The sequence below is a fragment of the Aulonocara stuartgranti genome, assembly GCF_965226115.1.
Source record: "Aulonocara stuartgranti genome assembly, chromosome: 5".
Taxonomy (NCBI): domain Eukaryota; kingdom Metazoa; phylum Chordata; class Actinopteri; order Cichliformes; family Cichlidae; genus Aulonocara; species Aulonocara stuartgranti.
Genome location: NC_138943.1, coordinates 27550298 through 27570573, shown reverse-complemented (window position 1 = coordinate 27570573; position 20276 = coordinate 27550298). Strand labels below are relative to the sequence as shown.

Sequence of the window (20276 nt, the reverse complement as noted above, 5' to 3'; positions counted from 1 at the left end):
TTCTACAACGCAACCAATGAGATTTTTGCTTGTAAGAGAAAGGCGGGACATCTATTCCTTAGCAACGCTTGGCTCCCTGGGAGTGGTGGCGGTTGATTCAACATGGCGGCAGCAGCGAAAAGAAGTGAAAATTCGGGGATATTTTGGATGAATGGCGGTACGCTGACTTTTATCGAGCTACATTAGCCTTATCCAACACTTCACAGTTGTATATATCTTACAGGAAGACATAAAGCTTTTCGAAGTAGAGTTATAGTGTTACTTTTACGTCCGTACTAGAAAGTTGTTTTCTCTGAGGAAGTGAGAGAGCTTGTAGCTAATTATAGTTAAGATAAAGACTGCTCACCTAACCACTTATTTCAAGTTGATTTTGGATAGTTTGTTATTGATGATAACGGTATTCATGCTACCTCTTACACGGAGTTAGTCCTGCTAGGTCTCCCAATACAGAACAGAGCAAAAATAACACTGTAAAAGCCATCTGCAGCTGTTTAATTTGAGTGTCTCCATCCTCTTTTTGTTATGCCCACACAGTGTCAGATGATGAACGGCCTTTGGTGTTTATTCCTGGTGAGTCCAGTGATAAACAGTAAAACTTTATATAGAGTGGCTCTTATTGTTGTCTTCTTAACATCCTCAGGGGTGGACGGAGAAGTGACGTCTCAGGCCCCTTTTAACCTGAAACCACTCAGTACCAGTACATCCAAGAAAAGAGGCCACAAGATGGGAGTGAAGAGCACTTCTGACTGCAAAAAACAGGCCAAGCAAAGGAGAGAAGTCAAAAACCAAAGTGATCACGCAGGGGTTTATACTAAGGAGGACGTGTCTGTTCACCACAATGCTGCTGTGATGACACCTCAGACTTTTCTTCCGGTTTCACAGGTATCATAGGATTTTTTTCGGCTGAACTTTTTTGATTAAATGGCAATATGTAATGCACTGAATTTAAATTCGTATAGTGCTTTTTTTGGTCTCAAATAAACCCACTGTCCACTTCATTAGTGACGCTTTGCTAGTATCAGGTTGAACACCCTTTTGACTTCTGAACTGCCTTAATTCTTTGTGGCATAAATTCAACAAGGGGCTAGAAAGATTCCTTAAAGATTTTTGTCCATATTGATGTATTAGCATCACACAGTTGCTTCAAATTTGCCACTTGCACATCAATATTGTCAATCTCCAGGTTCGCCAAAACCCAAAGGTGCTCTTTTGCATTGTGAGCTGGTGACTTTTGGGGCTATTTGAGTAGTGAACTCCTCATCATGTTCATGAAATCAGTTTGAGATTATTTGAGCTTTGTGACATGTCATGTGACAGAAGATAGTACACTGGTCATAAAAAGATGGACATGGTTAATACTCAGGTAGACTTTAGTGTTACACCAAAGCCATCATGCTAATACAATGCAGGATGGATTCATTCTTTAATGTTATTTACTCCAAATTCTCAGACTACCATCTGGATACCACAGAAAAAATCAATACTCATTAGACCAAGCAATGTTTTTAAATCTTCTATTGTCCAATCTGATGGTTTGAAATGAAGCAGGTCAACTAGACCAGCGGTCCCCAACCTTTTTTGTGCCACGGACCGGTTTACACCCAACAATATTTTCACGGACTGGCCTTTAAGGTGTCGCGAATAAATACAACAAAATATAACTAGTACTGGTACCGAAAAAAGAAGATTTATTCATAACACACGTGAAAAGACCCAGGAAAACCAAGTTAACAATAAAAACGATAACAAAATAACGCTGAAAACTGATAAAAACCCTGAAAACCATACATTTCACACCTGAGCCTCAACTCTCGCGGCCCGGTACCAAACGACTCACGGACCGGTACCGGTCCGAGGCCCGGGGATTGGGGACCGCTGAACTAGACTACATGAATTGCTGTCATATGATTGGCTGAACCTAACAAACAGATGAATTTGTTAAATATAGTGGCCAGTGAGTGTATATAGAAACAGTACTGCTACTCTTTATTATTAAATCTGTATGTTTAACTCTTACTCTCATATTCTTAAAGGTAATTTCTGAAGTCAGCAAAGCAAAGAGTGAGGTCTGTCTGAAAGACCTTTGTCCTGAAGATAAGCGACGAATTGCAAATCTCATTGAAGAACTGGCTAGGTATCCAACGTTATTATCTTTTATGAATTTAACAATTTATAGTGATGGAAATTAAAATGTATTTTATTAACTCCTCATATGTTTTCCTTCTTTTTTTATTTTATTTTTAAATTGTCTTTTGTTTCCCTGTTCTCTAGAGTGAGCGAGGAGAAAGAAGAGTCGGTGCGGCGTCTGAAAGATGAACAGGGAAATTTTGAATGCAAGATTCAGCAGCTAGAGCAACAGAACCAAATCATAGCACAGGAAAGGGAAAGTATCCTTTCAAAGCAAGCAGACAGCTGCAATGTATAATGCCCTGCTTTTCCTAATGGGCCATATGAAGTGAATTTTTTTTTTTTTAAGTGAAATGATAAGGCTGTGGATGCTCTTTTGAGAGCTGCATTGGGTTATGTTTATAATCAGTGAAAGCAGATCTGCTCATCTTGTTCTGTTTGAATGTTTGTCAGACAACTTGACCTTCTTTAATGATGTTTGTTTAAACTATTTTGGAACATGCATCTTCACGTGATAAGGCTGCTGCAAAGACACCAAAAAGGAGTTATTGTGCTAAAGCTGATGTTTAAAAAACCCCAAAAGTAAAATGTATTTAAGAAAAGACATTTCATAAAGCCAACACCTTGTGGCTCATTATGGTATTTACTGTATATGATTGTATTGTGTGTGCTGTTCAAAAAGAAAGTCTGCAGGGGGCAGTGTTGTCTCAGGCAAGGCTATTTACAGTCTTTGGGCAAGAACCTTCAATCTGATACAAAAGGCAGAGAAGTAGAGCAGATGAATTTATATTACTTGATGTCTGCTGCAGTTGTCTTTTGCGAGTGCTTGTAGCTTATCCGCTGTTGTGTACAGAATCAATTTCATGGTTGGAGCCGTGCCCTAAACCATCTAAATCATCTTATCATCCAAAGATGAATTTTCATATTCACAGAGAAGACCACAGTATTTGCTTTTTACCGTGTTTTTTTGTCACCCTCCCATACTATTCAGTGTTAGAGAATATCTCTCAGTTTCTCCTGTAGAAAATGAGATCAGACAGGTCAACAGCTGATTCTTGTTGGTCTAACATGTCTAACGGTGCTAGAGTTGTAATGCTACACCCCAATCTGCTGTCTTCATAACAATTCTGCTCAGGTCAAACTAGAGTATGGCCAGCAGTCAATTTAGGTTAAAAACACTGCGAAATATGAAGAGTAATTGACCCGGCTGGTAAATTGCACGATTGGCAACGGCGGCGGGGAAAATTAGGAAAGCACAACTCAATTAAAGGCACTTTGGCTTGGAGACTTGGCATTTACACCAAACTTCTAAACTCCATTAAAAAGGTATTTGAGAGGAAAAAGTGTTCGGATCCAAGCACCTCCGGGGGGGAGAACGTAGTCTTTTAAAGTGTGTGCAAGAGTCACGAAGGCTCTTCTCAGGCAGAAGGTTTCGGCACTTCTCCGAAAGGTTAAGGAGACACCAAAGGCAAACACACTGAATGAGAGTCTTGTCAAGTCTAATTCCATTACGCCTTAGCTTATCTTATCTCACCAAGATTCAGGGATGTCAGGGGTATAAAGAATGTAGGACTATACCTTAGCCCCAAGCCAACTAGGATGAGAAGGAAAAGTACCCTTGATATTTGGGATGTTCAGCTGACATTTGGAGCTGACTGGCACACAGGGCTGAATTTGTGTTTCAGATAGAAAGGATGCTTTTTTACTTCAGGGCATGTTGGCACGAGCACAAGTCAAGGTGGCGTTAGTAACATGGTATACTGTTTTACTTTCTGTATCCAGAACAAGGCACAGCAGGTGCTACATGTAATGCCACTTATTGAGCTGAAACAATTGGAGGGAATCCTGAGGCCATGGAGAGAGGGACACAACAGTTCTGCTGCGTGTTACTAAAATGGCATTTGATAGAGGAATGCATTGGCATTGGCATTCCTCTATCACAGGAGTGCTAAATCCATTTCTGGCCTTAAAGGTTTTGATGTGTGACATTTACAATGCGGAAATCTAATTTTATCAAGTGTGCTTTTTGTGATAAGCATACATCAAATGCTTGCTTTTGGATAAATTCAAATTTGTTATGTTTTAGGGGTTATGATGATTTTTGGTCTTGTTGTTGTGTAACTCACCTTTTATTCTTGGAAGTAGTGCAGTAGTCCTTTACAATAAATTACTACCTACCAGTGGGTAAATACGACAGCTTTATATTTGAATATATAGCCATTCTTTCTGCAGGAGTATAATAAAAGTGAATGGAACCAGTTGTGAGCCTAATGTAAAATAAATAATGCTTAATAAATGTAATATTTTTTTTATGGACCTTGTGTTTTAAGCTTTGGTAGGTGTGCCATTTGACATATTCCATAGCCACCAGCCAGTTTGTACTGATGCCAGGTCGTGCATCTGTGCCTCAGAACTGCTATCGCTTTAGAGTTCTGATCAATGAGTCTCGAAGATGCCTGAGAATGGTTTTCTTCATCTTCACTCTTGGAAATTTCCAGACATTTTCTAAAATAACTGTAAGATGATGTGTGGAGTTGTGTATTGGTTTATTGTGAGATTTGGCATTCATGTCTCTTTTTCAGATTCAGCAGGATTGAAGCAGTAATGTAAACCGTCTCCTTCTATTAATTCCCCGCCATTTCTTCCTTACACACATTCATACTCTCACACATATTCACACATCCGTCTCCGCCCCCATACCTCTCACATTCCAGCTCAGGCTCAATCTGTTTGGCACACTGTGCTAAAGCAGGTTTTAAAATATTCCCCCCTCCTGTGCAAATTTGTTCCACCTTGAAGTGGATTTCATTATTTCATTTGAGCCTCGGCCTGACAGGGAAGTGAATCATTTTGACAGACCCCGTCTGAAGCCTCTTCAACCCAAGCCCTTGATTCGGAGTATTTTTGGAGCAGGGGGGAGGAGTAAGTCATTGTTGGCACGTTGCAGCTCTGATGTAAACTAGGGGCTTGCTGAGAGCTTGGCCCCCATTGGCTGATGTCCAAGGCTGTAGAGGAAGCATGTTTAGTGTAGCGACTGGCTGAGAAGTGGAATCTTATCAGTGTTGCGCCACTCGGTTCAGATTACCTAGCACTTGCTATCCAGGGACTGCATTACCCTGTCAACACATTAACACATGTTATGTTCATCTATGCACTGGGATGATATGATGCTGCAGCCTGCTTGGGTGTTCAGCACAGATGGACTTTGCTTGTGTGTTTTAGATTGCGTGTGGTCTCTGCTTTGTATGCCGACATAAAGTGGGAATTGCCTTATATTGTGGTAAAATATGCATTTAAAAGAAAAACAAACCCTGAACACACCACACATTACCTTGGATTTCAGTGAGGTTTAGTTGTATAAGCATGTTCACTATCTCCCCTTTAGGACTTTTATTCATGCTGCATAAATAGACCTCCCAACACAGGTTTACATGATGTGATGTCCTTGTGATGTCCTTAAGTTCTGTGTATGGAACTGCTTCCATGGAGATCAGTGAGGCGGTAGAGGAGCCCTAGTTAGACGGAGGGTTCAATCAAAACATTTCCTCGCATTTTTCTAGTGTTTATGGAAGCTGTTGCATTGCTTTTGTCTGGTGTCTGGTCCTCAATTCAAAGTCGTCACCGCTCTCTTCTCTTTCCCTGTGTCTCATTTCCACAGCCTGATTGAAGTCTTCTAACAACCAAAGTGTTTTCTTATGGAGTGTTCTGCCAACTATTCCTTCAATAAGACTCTTCTTTGAACTTTGATTTTCTCTTTAAAATGAGGGTTTCTTTTCCAAATGGATGCTGAGAAACTCATCAGCTGGGGGAGCAGGGGCACCATCATAAAAAGATATGGCCTAGAGGAACACACTTTATGGTCAGCTTGGGTGGGAGTGTGTGTACTACTTGCTTTATTGTAGTGTTTGTGTGCGGGCTGTTTACAGTGCAGGTGGGGAATTTGTGCTCTCGTGTCTTGCTGTTTTTATGTTTGTACTAGAGAGTCAGATTGACAATGATTATTGAATGTGTGCGAGTATGTCTGTGTGCAGTCTCTCCATTCTCATGCTCATTATCTTTGTATGTGCGGGTGTGGTGTGGTGCTGCCACTGTCATTAGTGGGGCTCCTGAGGCGCAGCAGTAGTCCCGCTCCAGATTAGTTTTCTTGTGTCTGCCAGCTCTCTGTCTGGCAGATAGCCTGGCGTGGCATTGCCCAGCTCAGCTCAAAACAGCTTGGCCCTGCCCAGATGGTGAAAGCTCTGTGCCACAACAACAACTTTGATTTTGCTGGACTCTTCCCTGTCTCTGTTTTCAGCTTTGCCTTTTCTCTACTTTTCTGGTCCAATGTGTAATTGATTACGGAAACAAGGTTTTAATTCAGATTGTCGATCTAAATCCAGCATCTTCAAAGTAGCACAGGAGAAACTTTTCTTTTACTAAAACTACTTCTCAGCAAAAATTGAACTCATCAAAGAGCTACACGTTAGGGATTTGTAAGATTTATTTATTTATTTTGAATGAAAATGAAAACTCCTTCCTATTTGAATCAAATAGTGAAGCCAGAATTTCTTTCAGTCACACAATTTGATGGAACTCACTGCATGATTTCTCAGCCAAATCTGGGGTGGTGGTTATGTTTTATTCTAAGGGTTTCTTTTGTTTCAGTTTAGCTGTTGTTCTACTTTGTTAGTTACTTAACCCTTGGTCCTCCAGGTCTGCAGCAGCAGTACAAAGAGTGCCAGGAGCTGCTTGGGCTCTACCAACAATACATTTCTCAGCAACAGACAAAGCTCAATCAGTCCATTGCCCAGCTTAGCCAGCCATCAAGTCACAGTAAGGTAAGATATGGGATAACATGGTTGTGTGTGTGTTATAGGTTATATGTACACACATTTCCTTTTATGTTTCTATTGCAATGGAAAATGCACAATAAAATGACAGCCATTCTCCTATGGGAGCCACATTCAGGCAATAGCCCTGTTTGCCATCAGTCACATACAAAAAAATCCAGTGGAAACACATGCAAGAGGCATTGTTCCATGGCCAAGTGCCATAATAATTTATAACAAATCACTACAGTCCACAGTCACTACCTCAATATGACTACAACCTAGTAAAAACTCTCTCAAGGTGACACTTTAAAGGCGAAGATGCCTCTCTGGCTGCAGCCTCTGTATGAATGGATGACTTGGCCAACCTCATTGTCCGCAGTGGCTCTGAATAATGTGTGTTTGCCTGCTCTCTGACCCTCAGCAAATTAGTCAGTCTCTTTCTCAGTCTACTATAAAATGGGCTTTTCTCCTTATGTTTATCTCATAATGTTCATGATCTTTGCTCACCTGTCACTTGTGTTTAGTTGAAAAACACAGGTTTATCCCTTTTATATTATAGCTATACAAGGTCCATGGTGAAATCACCACTTTAGCACAAGAGGATCATCAGTGTCATCATCATATCATTTTCATTACCAGTGTCTACAGAGCATGTGCTCACCTACTACCTTTTATATGAACTGTTCTTTGGTATCTCTTAACTCAGTACACAGCCACAGTAATTATGTGCACAAATGGAAGGAAGTAGACCAAAAAAGATGCCTTGGGTCGCAGCAGCTCACATAGAGTGCAAGTGAAATGTGAGTTCTTGTGAAATTGCTCTTGCAAGCAAATGGGGAGCTTTTACGGCACATAGTAACGCGAGCAAATTAGGTTGCTAAGCGAGGCCTAATTCCGTATTGGTAAATTTCAGCTTTGCAGCCAGCTCTAAATTAAAGTTTTATGGAGCAGTCGAATGTTTTGGCTGAAAAACTCCCATCAGTTTTTCAGAGGCTTCCTTAATGGGCCAAAATACATTAATTGTCCTCTTTGTTCTCTGTCCAGGTGCACAGTAGTGAGGAACTCCCCAATAGGACATCTACAAGCAGAGCTAATAGCTCACTCTTTGATGGCTCATACCTCAGTCACGCTGCTACTGGAGGACCACAAGCTCGAGTATACAGGAATGGTTATGGAAGAAGAGGAGCAGTACGGACATTTAGGAGCACTGCTTGTCTTTCTTGTGATGGACCGTTAAGTCCAACTCATGGGCCAGTAATACAGCATAATTGTCAAAAAATAGAGTGCAGGGGCCCACACTCATCCCACAGATGTGAGTGTTGTGAATGCAGGGATCAAGGCACTGTCTGTGGAACACAGCAGCAAAGAATTCACAGTTCCTCTCGTCTGAGCCACCATGATACCTTTAACCAAGATGAGTGTAAAAGGTACAGTATTCAGCCATACCAGCATTACTTTCCTTTTTTCATGTTGAAAATTTTAGCAAGGCACAAAGGAGATGGCATGTAACATGCATTTGCACATAGGCTCCATAGTGGGAATATCATGGACTCTGGGGCCAAGGAAGCTCTGACCAGGCCTCTGCTGGGTCAGGAGGACTGGGAGGAGAAGAGGCACCAGCTGCTGCTGCAGAAGATGCAGTTAGAGATGGAGAGAGAGAGGCTGCATGCACGCCTGGCAGAGCAGGAGGAAAGGCTCCAGAGACAGAATCAGCAACTACAGCAGTCACATCTTGATTACAAAAGGTAGAACGGTATTTGCTGTTGACGGTAGTTACTTTGGTACATCCATTACGTGTCTGCAATCCTTGGTCTTTTCATATTTTGTGTCATCCTCTGTACTTCAGTTTATACCATTGCAGACTATTTTAACTTGCTATATCTGTGTTAGATTTCAACCAGCTACTCAAGCTGAGGTCAGCTCCTCTAATACTAGGAGTGATGTTACAGAAGTGCAGAATCCTTCGCACCAAGATATACCCTCCAGGTAAAGCAAATTTTGGCATATACAGATATTGCACACCAACCAGACACATGTGAAAGGAACATTAATGCATTTTGTATGTTGTCTACAGTGTGTGTGATGATGCAGGAGTACATCCTGGAGGACAGAGCTTGCATGAAAAGCATCCAGAAACTGTACCTAATCCTCTGAACAATGGCAGTGGTAAGCTTGTATTATCAATTAATCAATAAAGTGTTTGCACAGTTTAGCTTGAGACAGGGGAACAGTTTAGCTTGAAATACATATTTTAGCACTCTCATGTATCACTAAAATACCTTGTTAAATTTTTAATAAAAAAAGCAAATATATCCTTTTCTTGACCTCAGAATATTTAAAACAGCCCACAAAGGACATGGCCACATCTCCTGCTGAATCACCTGCAAGCCTGAGGAAGCACACATCAGTATCTGCAATCCAAAAGACTCCAGACACCAGGTAACAAACATCAATAAACAATTTAATAAACATTTATTGTAATAGTTTGTAAGTTCATTAAAGTGCTGTACAATGTTTATAAGGGTGGTCCATTTTTAGCAATTATATTGGATAATGTAGTTCTCAGAAGAACAGTCTGTGTGGTTGAAATATTTATGTTAATGTGTTAAAGTGTTACAGTGTCCAGCATAATATTTTTCCCCTATACTACACAAGAAATACAAAATTTTATGTCATAAAGGTAAATCGATCAAATATTAAGTAACTAAAGGTTTAAAGTAAATGTAGTGGAGTAAATGCTATACCCCTTTTTAGACTCGCCCATGATTTGTGTATCGCTGGGCTGGGGTAGCTGCTGTCTGCTCCAGCAATCATTACAAAAAGTCAGCCAAATTTAAAGATTGTGGCAAACTAAACAAGCAGTTCATTTGCATATCTTGACAGCTTTCATTTGAACAATTTCTTAGTTTGTTTGTGCTGCTGTTGTGTAAAATGCACCAGTGGTGGGTTGGAGCAGCTGAAAAGTAGCTTTTCTTCACATTTAATCTAACTGAACATTTGGTGTGTTGTAGGACTTATTGGTATACTAACTGTAAGAAAAAACACTTCTCATATGTGAGAGTACATGATCACTGAAAAAGCCTTCACTGACCCCAACAGGCCAGCAGTTAGCCAGTCAGGGTCCCCAACATACTTTATTATTATTATTATTATTATTATTATTATGTATTTATTTATTAACTGACCCGTCGCCATCAGGCCACCAGTTATGGTGAATCTTGTGCCAGCAGATTTGTGATTTAAAAACATATATGAAAAATCAACACAGTTCAAACATCTGAAGGATGTAAGAAGTCATGAATCTGTGTTTATCTAAAATTCTGAACTGAGGGTCCTCGGGTTAAGGAATGTTTTCCACAAGGATTTATGGGTGAAATAAAGGTAGCAGCTTAGAAACTAGGTGATAAATTGGAGTGTTTTATTAGTGGTCTGTGGCAGCGAGTGTCTTTTCCTCCTGTTTCCAACAAAAAGATTACAGCAGATTTAGAATATAAGTATTTAATGTTTTTTTCCTGGGCTTGCTGTTGCTGCAGTGTTTGTGGTTAAATGATGACTTTTCTTAGTCTAGCTAACTTTTCGAGCTGCGAGAAGCTAATTGAAGCTTTTTACTGGGCTAGCTAGTGCTGCGGCCAGCCTGTCAGGAGACATGCTGCGTTCCATTAGTCGTCCTAGCAGGGATCCTGCAGCAGGTGTAATTGAACAGACTTCTGGATACACCCCCCCCCCCCCCCCCCCCCCCCGTCCGCTCAGCCACAGAAATGAGACGAAGAAAGCAGAAGTGAGGGAGAGATGTTAAAAGTGTGTTTGAGGGTGAGAGCATTGGATAAAGTGAAAAAATGGGAAGCGAGGAAAGGTAGAGCAGGTTCAGATGGATAGTAGTGGAAACGGTGAGAAAGATGTAAGAAGGGGGGAGAGGGGATTTGAAGATAGAGATGAATCACTGAGTGCAAGCATTTCCTAAAAATGCAAAGGACTCTGTACATGGAATAGTAATTAACCTGACTGTGTGTTGTCTTAATGCGTGTGCAATGTGCATGTTCAGTTGGACTCCAAGGCCGCAGTGGAATTAAATGCAAAAAAAATATCAGATGCTAAAAAATAATTTGTGATTCTGCACAGCTTTCCTTTAAAGCCATTATTATTTCCACACTGGAGCAATTCTTTTCTGTAATGTCAGATTTCCTCTACCTTGTTGTAAATGCAGTGGTAGATAGCAGATACACTAGCTGTGAGACAGCCTCCCCCTCCTTGTTTTGAAGGATAGTTCTTCAAAACACCTTGAAGTTTCCAACTTCTGACGATTAACTCTTAAATAAAGCAGCGCCTGGTCCAAGTTGAACTGTGAGCTCTAGCAGATGCCCATTAATTCCAGCAGGGGATCTGGAGTATCAGATCTTATTACCATTCATTTTCACCTCCAAAGCCTATTAAAATTGTTCTACTCTTAGATACACAATGTCTTCTTTCTTTTTTTTTTTTTGTGCCAGTAATGAGGAAGTCTGTGTCTCAGATGCCTTTTGTGGTTTTCTTGCAACATGTTTTTTTCATGTGCATCTTTTCAGATATTTATAATCCTTTGGTAATCCACTGAATCGTATTAGACATATGTCTTTCCCTTAGCTGGTGTTCAAAATACCGAGAATAAAAATAGTTGTAAAATAATTCAGTGAATGAAGTGAAGGCAATATGTTGTTGCTCTGAGCTCATCAGAAACCTGTCAGAGCGGCCTGACTTTAGCAGATCAGTAATGTGTGGTTTGGTGCTAGTTTTCAAAAATACTTATTTTCATCTGTGTGTGTGTGTGTGTGTGTGTGGGGGGGGGGGGGAAATCTTTTATAGCTTTGGTTAGTGAATCATGGGAACAACCACATCAAGTTTTGATATTTGAGGTTGTTTAAAGAAAGAATGGCTTTATTATCACTATTAAACTTGTTTTATTTAAATATCTTTAAAGATAAAACAAACAAACAAAACAAAACCAAACAAAAAAATCTTACTGAAAAATTCCCCATGTTACCTGAAGCGTTCTCCTTCACTTGGCAACAAAATAGCTCTTGTAACCATCTAATCTTAACCAATTCGATGTTGATGTGCAAATCACACAACCAAACTGAGGTTAACATTAAGTGACCTTTTTAATCCTTTCATGAATCCTGTGCTAGTTAGTAATGAGACAGTTCCAGCGCACGCCGCCCATCTCATCTTGATCCTTCCTGCCATTGCCCGCCTGCTATTGATTGGCTGGGAAATTGACATGCGGGATATACACAGTGGCCATTATAGGTTTTTTATCTTACTGTTTGGACTGCAAATGAAAAGAGGCGCCGGGGCGAGACGGCTATCTTTAATGAAAGAGAAAAGCCAAACAAGCAGTGAAAGTTATGAGTGGGAAGGAGGTGGTGAGTAGCATATGCTGAAGAAGTTTTCTGAAAATTTTTATCTGGCCTCATGGAGCTAGAAAAGAGAAACAGAAGCTCTGTAACTGATAAATTGGGGAAAATAAAGTCCAGTAGTTGTGTTTTTTATTTTTATTTTTTTATTGTACTCTGAAGACTTCTTGGTGTACGAGTTTGAAGCATTTAAAAAGTATTTGAAAGCAGAGCAGCGCACATCTACTGTTTCACAGTAGTCATTATAACACGTTTTTAAATTTCAAAATCAAGATTAAACTTTGTCCGAGTCTCCTTTCTGTTACATTTCGTGTCCTAAGGATAAAAGTACTAAATGCTTTATGTTGACAACGTGATGTCTTCAGATGCTCTCAAAATGACCCGACATTCCAGGTCCAAGACCTTATTTTTCTCTTTTTAAAAAAAAAAACAGTGACAGAAACGTGTGTTGCTGCTACTGCTGTCCATGTATTTTATCTGTAAGCACACAGTAAAAATGATTCTGCCAGGACTCCCTTGGGAGATATAAATATCCATCATCAATTCACAACTTTACTTCATGCAAACTGGAGCCAAGAAATGAAGTTCTTTGTCGCACCGTATACCCCCTCTGAAAATCTATTGGCATTCTTCTCTTTGGCCTTCATGCAATCTCTGTGCCAGCAGCCCTCCCTCGCCCTACCCATTGCCACCCCCCAATACTGCTGCCCAAACTATACCCCCTACCCCCCGCACTACCCTTGTTATAGATTGTGACCGCCGGTAAGTGATGCATTATTCATTACCAACATGTCGTTTGTTGATGGATGGCTGTTTGAGAGCCCTGTCCGTTAAATAAATCAACAAATAAAAATGCAAATTCTCACATTTCGAGCGAAGCAACCCAGCCAAAGTCCCTCCCCCACATTCCCTCTCTGCCTCCATCTCTATCCACAAAGCAGCAGTCATTTCCAGACTCTCTCTTACAAGCGGGCACATACACACTCCTTCTCACTCATGCTCTCAGACTTTCTCCTCTTTTCTCCTTTGCTGTTGACAGGCAGGAGACCAAATGAGGAAGACAGATTTACTTAGTTGAGCTTCTTTTCTTGTTTTTTTTTCTTTCTTCCCCCAATCAAATCCCTTTGCTCAAACATGTACATACATGAATTCATGTTGCTAAAGCAAAATATAGCCCTTTAAAAGCCTTTTCGGCTATTGATATGTGAAGCCTGAAGTTAGTTTGAAAACATGACATATCAAGGTCCATAGTTACGTGTTGAGGAACATAAATGCACCCTGATTGGAAGTTTCACCACTGCGTCTGTGTGCTGACCACCCGCATGCATATCAACAAGTACATCCCAAGGATCGGCCTTACCTGGGAGAGCTGTGTGCAGAGCCGCGCAATGCAAATCGATGCGGCTTTAAACGAGCAGAGAATTATGTTAGCAACATCAGTCGAGCGTGCTTTAAAGAATTCATGTTTTGTATCTGGAATGGCCGTCGTTCGACTGTGTATACACTGAATAATTTATCAAACCAGCCAGACTGAGGGATTGAATCTCTATTAGCTTAATCTCCCCTGTTTTGGTTTATTTATTTCACCGCACATTCCCCTCATTTCTATTCCAGGGGAGAAGGCACTGGGTTCTCTCCCCCTTGTTCTCTCACACCTGCAAGAAACTGTGTTTTTCTGCTGGGACGCCCCAGTGGTTTGGACTTGTTAACGCTGCTTGTTAGGGTTCAGTAGGCACTTCACCAAGAAAGATTTGTTAACACTTGTATGAAAATATTTTTTGTTCACCTTTCAGTTGTTAACACAGACCACGAGAAAGCAAAACTCTCACCCAAGTGTTTTGTTTTTTTTTGCTTTGTTTTTAGCTCTAACTGGATGTTGCTTTGTACATTTGTGATGTCAGTCTCTCAGCTTGCTCTGTTTATGTGCCCTCATAGTTAAGCAGAATGTAACTGGCAGGCTTTCTGTGTGCATTCCTCTGCTACAATGAAACCACAGTGAGAAAGCTCATTTAAAGTGTTTCCTCTGTACAGGGCTCATAAATGATAAATGTAGCCTGTGTCAATTCAACCTTTGAAACAAGCTGTGGAGGCTAAAAAAGCAAAATGGGGGCGGGGGCTAGAAACCTAACCTAAAGTTTTTCTTTTTTTTCAGGTTGGACTTTTCTCTGGTTGAGTTATTGGATATCTTTAGTCCTGTTTCTGCACCTGAGCAATGCAAGACAACCACTCAAAGAGCCAGAGCATTGCAACACAGACCGGCTCATACTGCCCCCAAATCAGTGAGCCGAACCATGCTTACCCCTGGTGGACCTCGTCCTCAGAGCACTCAGCAAGACCTGGAAGAAAGCAAAATACTAGAAGATATTTTCTTCATTTGCTGACGAAAAAAATGAGGAGCATGAAAAAGATTCAGTCAGCTGTGTCCATTTTTTTTTTTTTTTTAAATGTTTTTCATTTAACTTTTTATTGGTTTTCTAAAATCAGAATCAATGTCACACGGTTTGCATAGATTGTGATATTGGTAGAAATTTTTTTAAATACTAATAAATGTTTATTTTTCAAGCCTCGTTTGTAAAAAATTGCCAATATGACATAATTTTCCACTGTGCATCTGGCTAAAGGATGCAAATTTTATAAATCTCTGATTTACTGGAAATATTATACATAGTCGGTTCCATACACATGTGACAACTATCCTGTAGCAGACAGCTGTTGCCATTGTGTAAACCCCAAAGTAACCAGGGGAATCTTATATCAAGAAGTTACCAATCAGCAGTAATTATGACACAACACAGAGTATTTTATTCTAGACTGTGCTTTATTATTGGGCTAAGCTGAGACGCATCATTCATTTAGAATTACAAAAGAAGAGTCCAGGGGACCAGAGAATGGTGCAGTCTGGAGAGACGGGGGCGGGAGCCTAAAGCGTGCTGCCCATCAGAAGCTTGGCTCATCAGGAACCTGGCAAAGCTTAATATGCAACATTCATCACCCCCCTCCATATGTGCTGAAATTGGGAAATAGATTTCCAGAACACTTTGAAAACCACATGAAGTAAAATGTGATTCTAGCAACACTACTGAGCTTTAGAAATAAAAATCACTGATAACAGCACCGAAAAAAAAATGATAGGAACTCAAATTTCTTTTGGATGAAATAGTGCAGTTTTCATTGAATTTAGTTCTCGGTAGAACACGTGAGTTGAACAAGATCAGAGCTCTGTTGAACAAAATGAAGCACAATGGGGAGAATAGGAAGGGAAGGGAATACAGTTTTCAAAAGTTGTTTACAATAAACCAGACATTAGTTCATTAAATATTAGCAGCAACTTATACTGACCTCAAGGCGTCTCTTCTGATTGAACAGTTGATTTAAGATGTGTTTAACTAGGGATTACTATTTCCCCCACTTTGCTTAACGGTGGCATTTTATTTTGAAACGATCTTTTAACAAAGCTTTTCCTTTTTTTTTTTTTTAAATGAACAGAACAGTATGCATTTATAATTACAAATATACATAAGGCTTTAGTGTTGTACTGCATTGTTGTGAGTAGTTTGCAAGCCACAGGAAAAATGTAGAAGCAGTCTTAGTAGTGGTTAAACTTCCAATACTTGAGCGGTAAGATGTGTCGCGATTCAAGGTTAACGCTTGCAAGAAAACAGATCAGTGTCAGTAATGAGAGCTCAGATCTTGGCTCAAACAGCACAAATAAATAAACAAATAAATAAACAGACAATGAAATAAATAATTCAAATCTGTCTTTGACATCACTTGGTCAAAAGGAGCGTTTTTCTCCGTCATCAAAGAAGTTCTGAAGGCATGGTCCTGCAGACAGGAACAATGATCATCTGTGGACCACAACAGTGGCCCATGCATGTCATATAAAAACTATTTGGTCACGTACCAACTCATAAAAAAATAATGCCATGAAAGCATGCTTATCATTTCAGACATGACTTATAAATAAATATCTAAACAAACAGATAAATGAATAGAACCCATTAAAGTATTTCTTTTTTGTTTTGTTTTTTATAAAATAGGTCAATGTGTGTCTAAGCTCTAACTGAGGTCAATGCTCTCCCTGACTGTATTCTGGATAAATGCCTTGGTCAGGTCCTACAGTTTGTACCGTATCCTAGCGAATATTTTTTTTTGTACCTGGTTTTAATGAGCATTATCATGTTTTCATTCATATATTTTTTTTAAGTATTTAAATTACTTTATCCAGTCCTTGTAGATAGAAGTAAAAGTCCTATAAAATATGCAAACCTATGTACAGAGGAAAACAGAGCAAAAAAAGAAACAATTTACAGTATATTCATCAGTTTATGTATATATTTATATATATATATTTATATTCAAACTTCCTCTGTTTCTTGTTTTTGAACCACTAAACTTTGTTTTTCACTTTTCTCATGTAAACTTGCAGCTTAAAGTTGGAGCAAATGAAGATGAGGTGGTTGGCATTTGAGTTCTCGCACATCTTTCTGCGTCTGCTTACTTCGTTCGCCGTGGGAAAAAAATGACTGATTGCTCAAACAAATCATACGAGAAGCACAGACTGTGATGGCAGTTTTTTTTCTTTCTAATTTTCTCAGAGCAGCGGGGCAGTCAAAAAAGGGCACACAGTGCTGCGATCAGGGACACCAGACATATGATATTTTGCCTCGGATGTTATTGTTAGACAGAGACAGGTCAGGTTGATGAGCTAGAGGTTTCGTACTAATCCACCAAAGTTAGTGGAAGAAAAGAACAAAAAAAGAGATCTCGATGGTCATCTGGTTTAACTGTATGCCACGCTCAGGAGATTGTTAAGTGGCACACACACAAACAGAGGCATTCTGGGATGTGCACTGGTGTCTTTTAGACTCACTGGATTTGGAAGGTAAATGTTAAATTATTCAAACTGCTAAAAAGGTTAAACAGAGACACTGGGGAAATGGCATAATGAGAAGTTTATAGGAAAACTAGTAACAGCACCCAACAGGAAGCATAGTCTTCCAAAGTGTCATATAGCCTTATAAATATTCATATATATAAATATTCATTGAGTAATCTCCACCAGCTCAATAAGTGTTGAATGCAGGGTCTAATAAATCCAAGTCTGTTGACCTTTTTCAGGTTTATAGTAGGTGTTTATACCATTTTTGTAGACTATTATGAGAAACTACGCTAAAGCAATATGAAACCAGCCTCGGTGATACAGCAGGCGTAATGGGTAAATGGTTTTTCACACTTATTGCTTCATTTTACAGTTTCATTAGAGCTTTTATCTTTATATATATATATATATATATATATATATATATATATATATATATATATATATATATATATAATTGCATGAAGACTTAACGTAAGGCAATATAACAATTTCTAAAAGATATGCTTCATGTCAAGTATAAATCCTTTTTTTTTCTGTTCAAAGGGAAGCCAGCTCTATGACATATTCATCAATATCACATCTCCTTCACAGCCATTAACCCTCTCAGGCTCAAACTAAGTTTTTGTTGCTAATGCACAAAAGAATACCTGCAGTGGTACTTCTGAGTAAAAATACCTCATAAAATATGTATGTGGGGTAATCAGGTTGTTAGCTTTTAAGTGTTACAAATCTGCAACGCCTGCCTTGAGAGGGTTAAAATCCTCCTCGGTCCAGTAAGCTCAGTCGCATCCCTTATCAAGCCACATTGTGCCCATTTCAGCCCTGATTTTTTACCCTTTATTACCTTCCAACTAGTGGAACTTAGTCTCAGGTGCCTTGCACACAACTTGAAAAGTTAGTGCCTGTGCTAGAAGGTTACCTAATGCCCGCTTTTGTTTGAAGTTTGAAGTGGTATCGCATGAATCTACATTAGACCTAAATGCTTCCCCCCCCCCCCCCCCCCCCAAAGACAATGATGGACCAACAGTGCTTGGACAATTTTTGTTATATTTGACATGCACTGAAGCTCTCTACGCAGCTGAAAAAATGATATGGATCAGGCTGTAGTTTTGACATCATAATAGCGCGCTGGCTACTTGCAGTAGTGTGTGTGTGTTCAGTTTTTTTTTCTTTGTTTTCTGAGAGCACAGTGCTTGATGGCAGATTCTGCAGGTGACAAGGCACACCTTGACATGGTGACAGCCCATACGCTACATGCACTTTACTGAATGCAAAAGAGAGCAAGGGTTGTGAGACATTTTCATTTTGGTTCAAGTTTCAAAGAGAAGTTTGTGTGTGTATGCATGTGTGCGTGTGTGTGTGTGTGTGTGTGTAAGCTCAAAAGATATGTTTGGAATAGAGTCGAAGATAATTGTCCTTTTCCTCTAAAATCATCTAGCCTGATTCTCTTAAAGCCTGCTACTGAGATTGGCTTTTTGCATTTTCAGATAATATGTACACCATATGTGTTTCATCACACATGAATCTTTTTAGCAATATATTGTGTGTCAGCATATAGGTAATCAGAGAAAGGAATGCCTGCAGTTTTGGGAGCTGCCAGATTTGCGATTCTTCCCAAGCAGAGCAATGCTTCAAACTCCAGCTAAAATCTACAAAAAAATTACAGCTCAACATAGTCAGTAGCCGTTCTATATACAGACACACATATATAAAATATGTGCATATAAATACATATATTTGTGATTAATATCTATTTATCCATATATACTGTATATATGAATACATTTGCTTGAATGCCTGTTATACATATATATGTACTGCAAATATAAACAAGTTCATATATTTCAAACATTTCTGATGTTATTCTATCTATGAGGTTAGGATGTCAAGTTAAAAAAGATAAGGCTGTGATACAGAGCAGCCCCTCCCATGCACTCGCCATCCCTCCCGAGACAAAATGAGAAGAGAAAAAAATAAACATTTTGAGTAATTGTAAACTAGCGAAGTGAGAGACCCCATTTGGTCATCTGAAATAGTTTTGCCTGTATTCAAAAAGCATATCAGCAATATATATGTATATATACATGTGTTGTATATATTCGTAATGTACACTTCTTTTAAGTGCAACTCCCCAGCCACGCTGGCTGACAGAGATGCAGTGGTCCGAGTATATTAGAGCTACAAGTCCTCAGCAATAAAAATGTTTGGTCTTTTGGTCCCTAAAACAACTAAGGAATGATGGATAAGACTCCCTGGAGACTGTTGCTATGGCGCTCCTCGGCAACGGTATCCCCTGGAAACGGACAGGCACTCCGAGCTAAAGATGGCCATCCCAAATCGAAGCCAATCTGTGTCGTGAAAATGTCACATTCCTACTTAAGTTCTCTCTCAGAGAATTTGTCCCTTCTTGTTTCAAATCTTAAAAATTGGTCTTCAAAACTCAATTGCTCCACACTATCTTAATGAAAGATCTCCTACGGCAATCCGCTATTATGTTTTTTGTTTGTGGTTTTTTTTGTGGTTGTTTTTTTTTTTTTTTTTTTTGTTATTTTTATATTTTTTTTTCAAAGTTTTGTTCTTGTTGGACTTTTGACATCCGTATTCCTTTCAAGAGTTCAGCGGGGTTGGTCATTGTAAGGAGGTTTGATGTAGTTTCTTTTACTTTTTTCTCCTCCTTTCTTTGTTCAAGTAAAAGTTTTTGTGGTCCAGAAAAGGTAGCTGTCATTCAAGCAGGGTTTTGTGGGGAAAGAAGTGTGTATATGTGTGCAGAAGAGGGGAAAAAAAGTCCTGGGGCTAACCAGGCTGGTACAAATTCACTCTGAGTTCCAAAGTTTTAGTACATCCAAAAAGGAGGTGTCCTTGACTCGGTCATCGCTCTCTCTCTCTCTCCTCTGTTTTCTGAAGCAGCCTCAGTGGTCCAGATGTTGAGTTTGCACTCAGTGGTGGGTAGCAAATAATCAACAGCTCAACAAAACCTGAAAAGCACAGAAGAAAAAGGGACTGTTTGAGTAAAGGAATGTGTGGAGAAACAACACAAGGTTTCACGTTTTGCACCTCGATGCA

The 20276-nt window shown here is 39.6% G+C and overlaps 2 protein-coding genes across 15 annotated transcripts in view; one reads left to right on the top strand and one right to left on the bottom strand.

The window, feature by feature from the left end:
• Nucleotides 1–8: 8 nt before the first annotated feature.
• On the top strand, nt 9–14890 carry kiaa1328 (KIAA1328 ortholog). 2 transcript variants are annotated; one of them, XM_082532287.1, is made up of 12 exons: nt 9–157; nt 535–570; nt 641–882; nt 2034–2134; nt 2272–2387; nt 6820–6944; nt 7983–8365; nt 8465–8683; nt 8829–8924; nt 9013–9104; nt 9269–9377; nt 14481–14890. In XM_082532287.1, exons 1-12 carry the CDS (start codon nt 103–105, stop codon nt 14707–14709), a joined length of 1803 nt encoding a protein of 600 aa, XP_082388413.1. In that variant the 5' UTR covers nt 9–102; the 3' UTR covers nt 14710–14890. The 2 variants fall into 2 exon arrangements, with proteins under 2 accessions (XP_082388413.1, XP_082388414.1); XM_082532288.1 differs by lacking the exon at nt 535–570.
• A 90-nt stretch (nt 14891–14980) lies between these two features.
• The window catches only part of celf4 (CUGBP, Elav-like family member 4), a 91359-nt gene continuing 86063 nt past the window's right edge, over nt 14981–20276 (bottom strand). For all 13 annotated transcript variants that reach the window (XM_082532290.1, XM_082532302.1, XM_082532299.1 and 10 more), the window contains one exon: nt 14981–20188. The gene's annotated coding sequence lies outside the window, so the exon portion shown is untranslated. The remainder of the gene's footprint in view (nt 20189–20276) is intronic.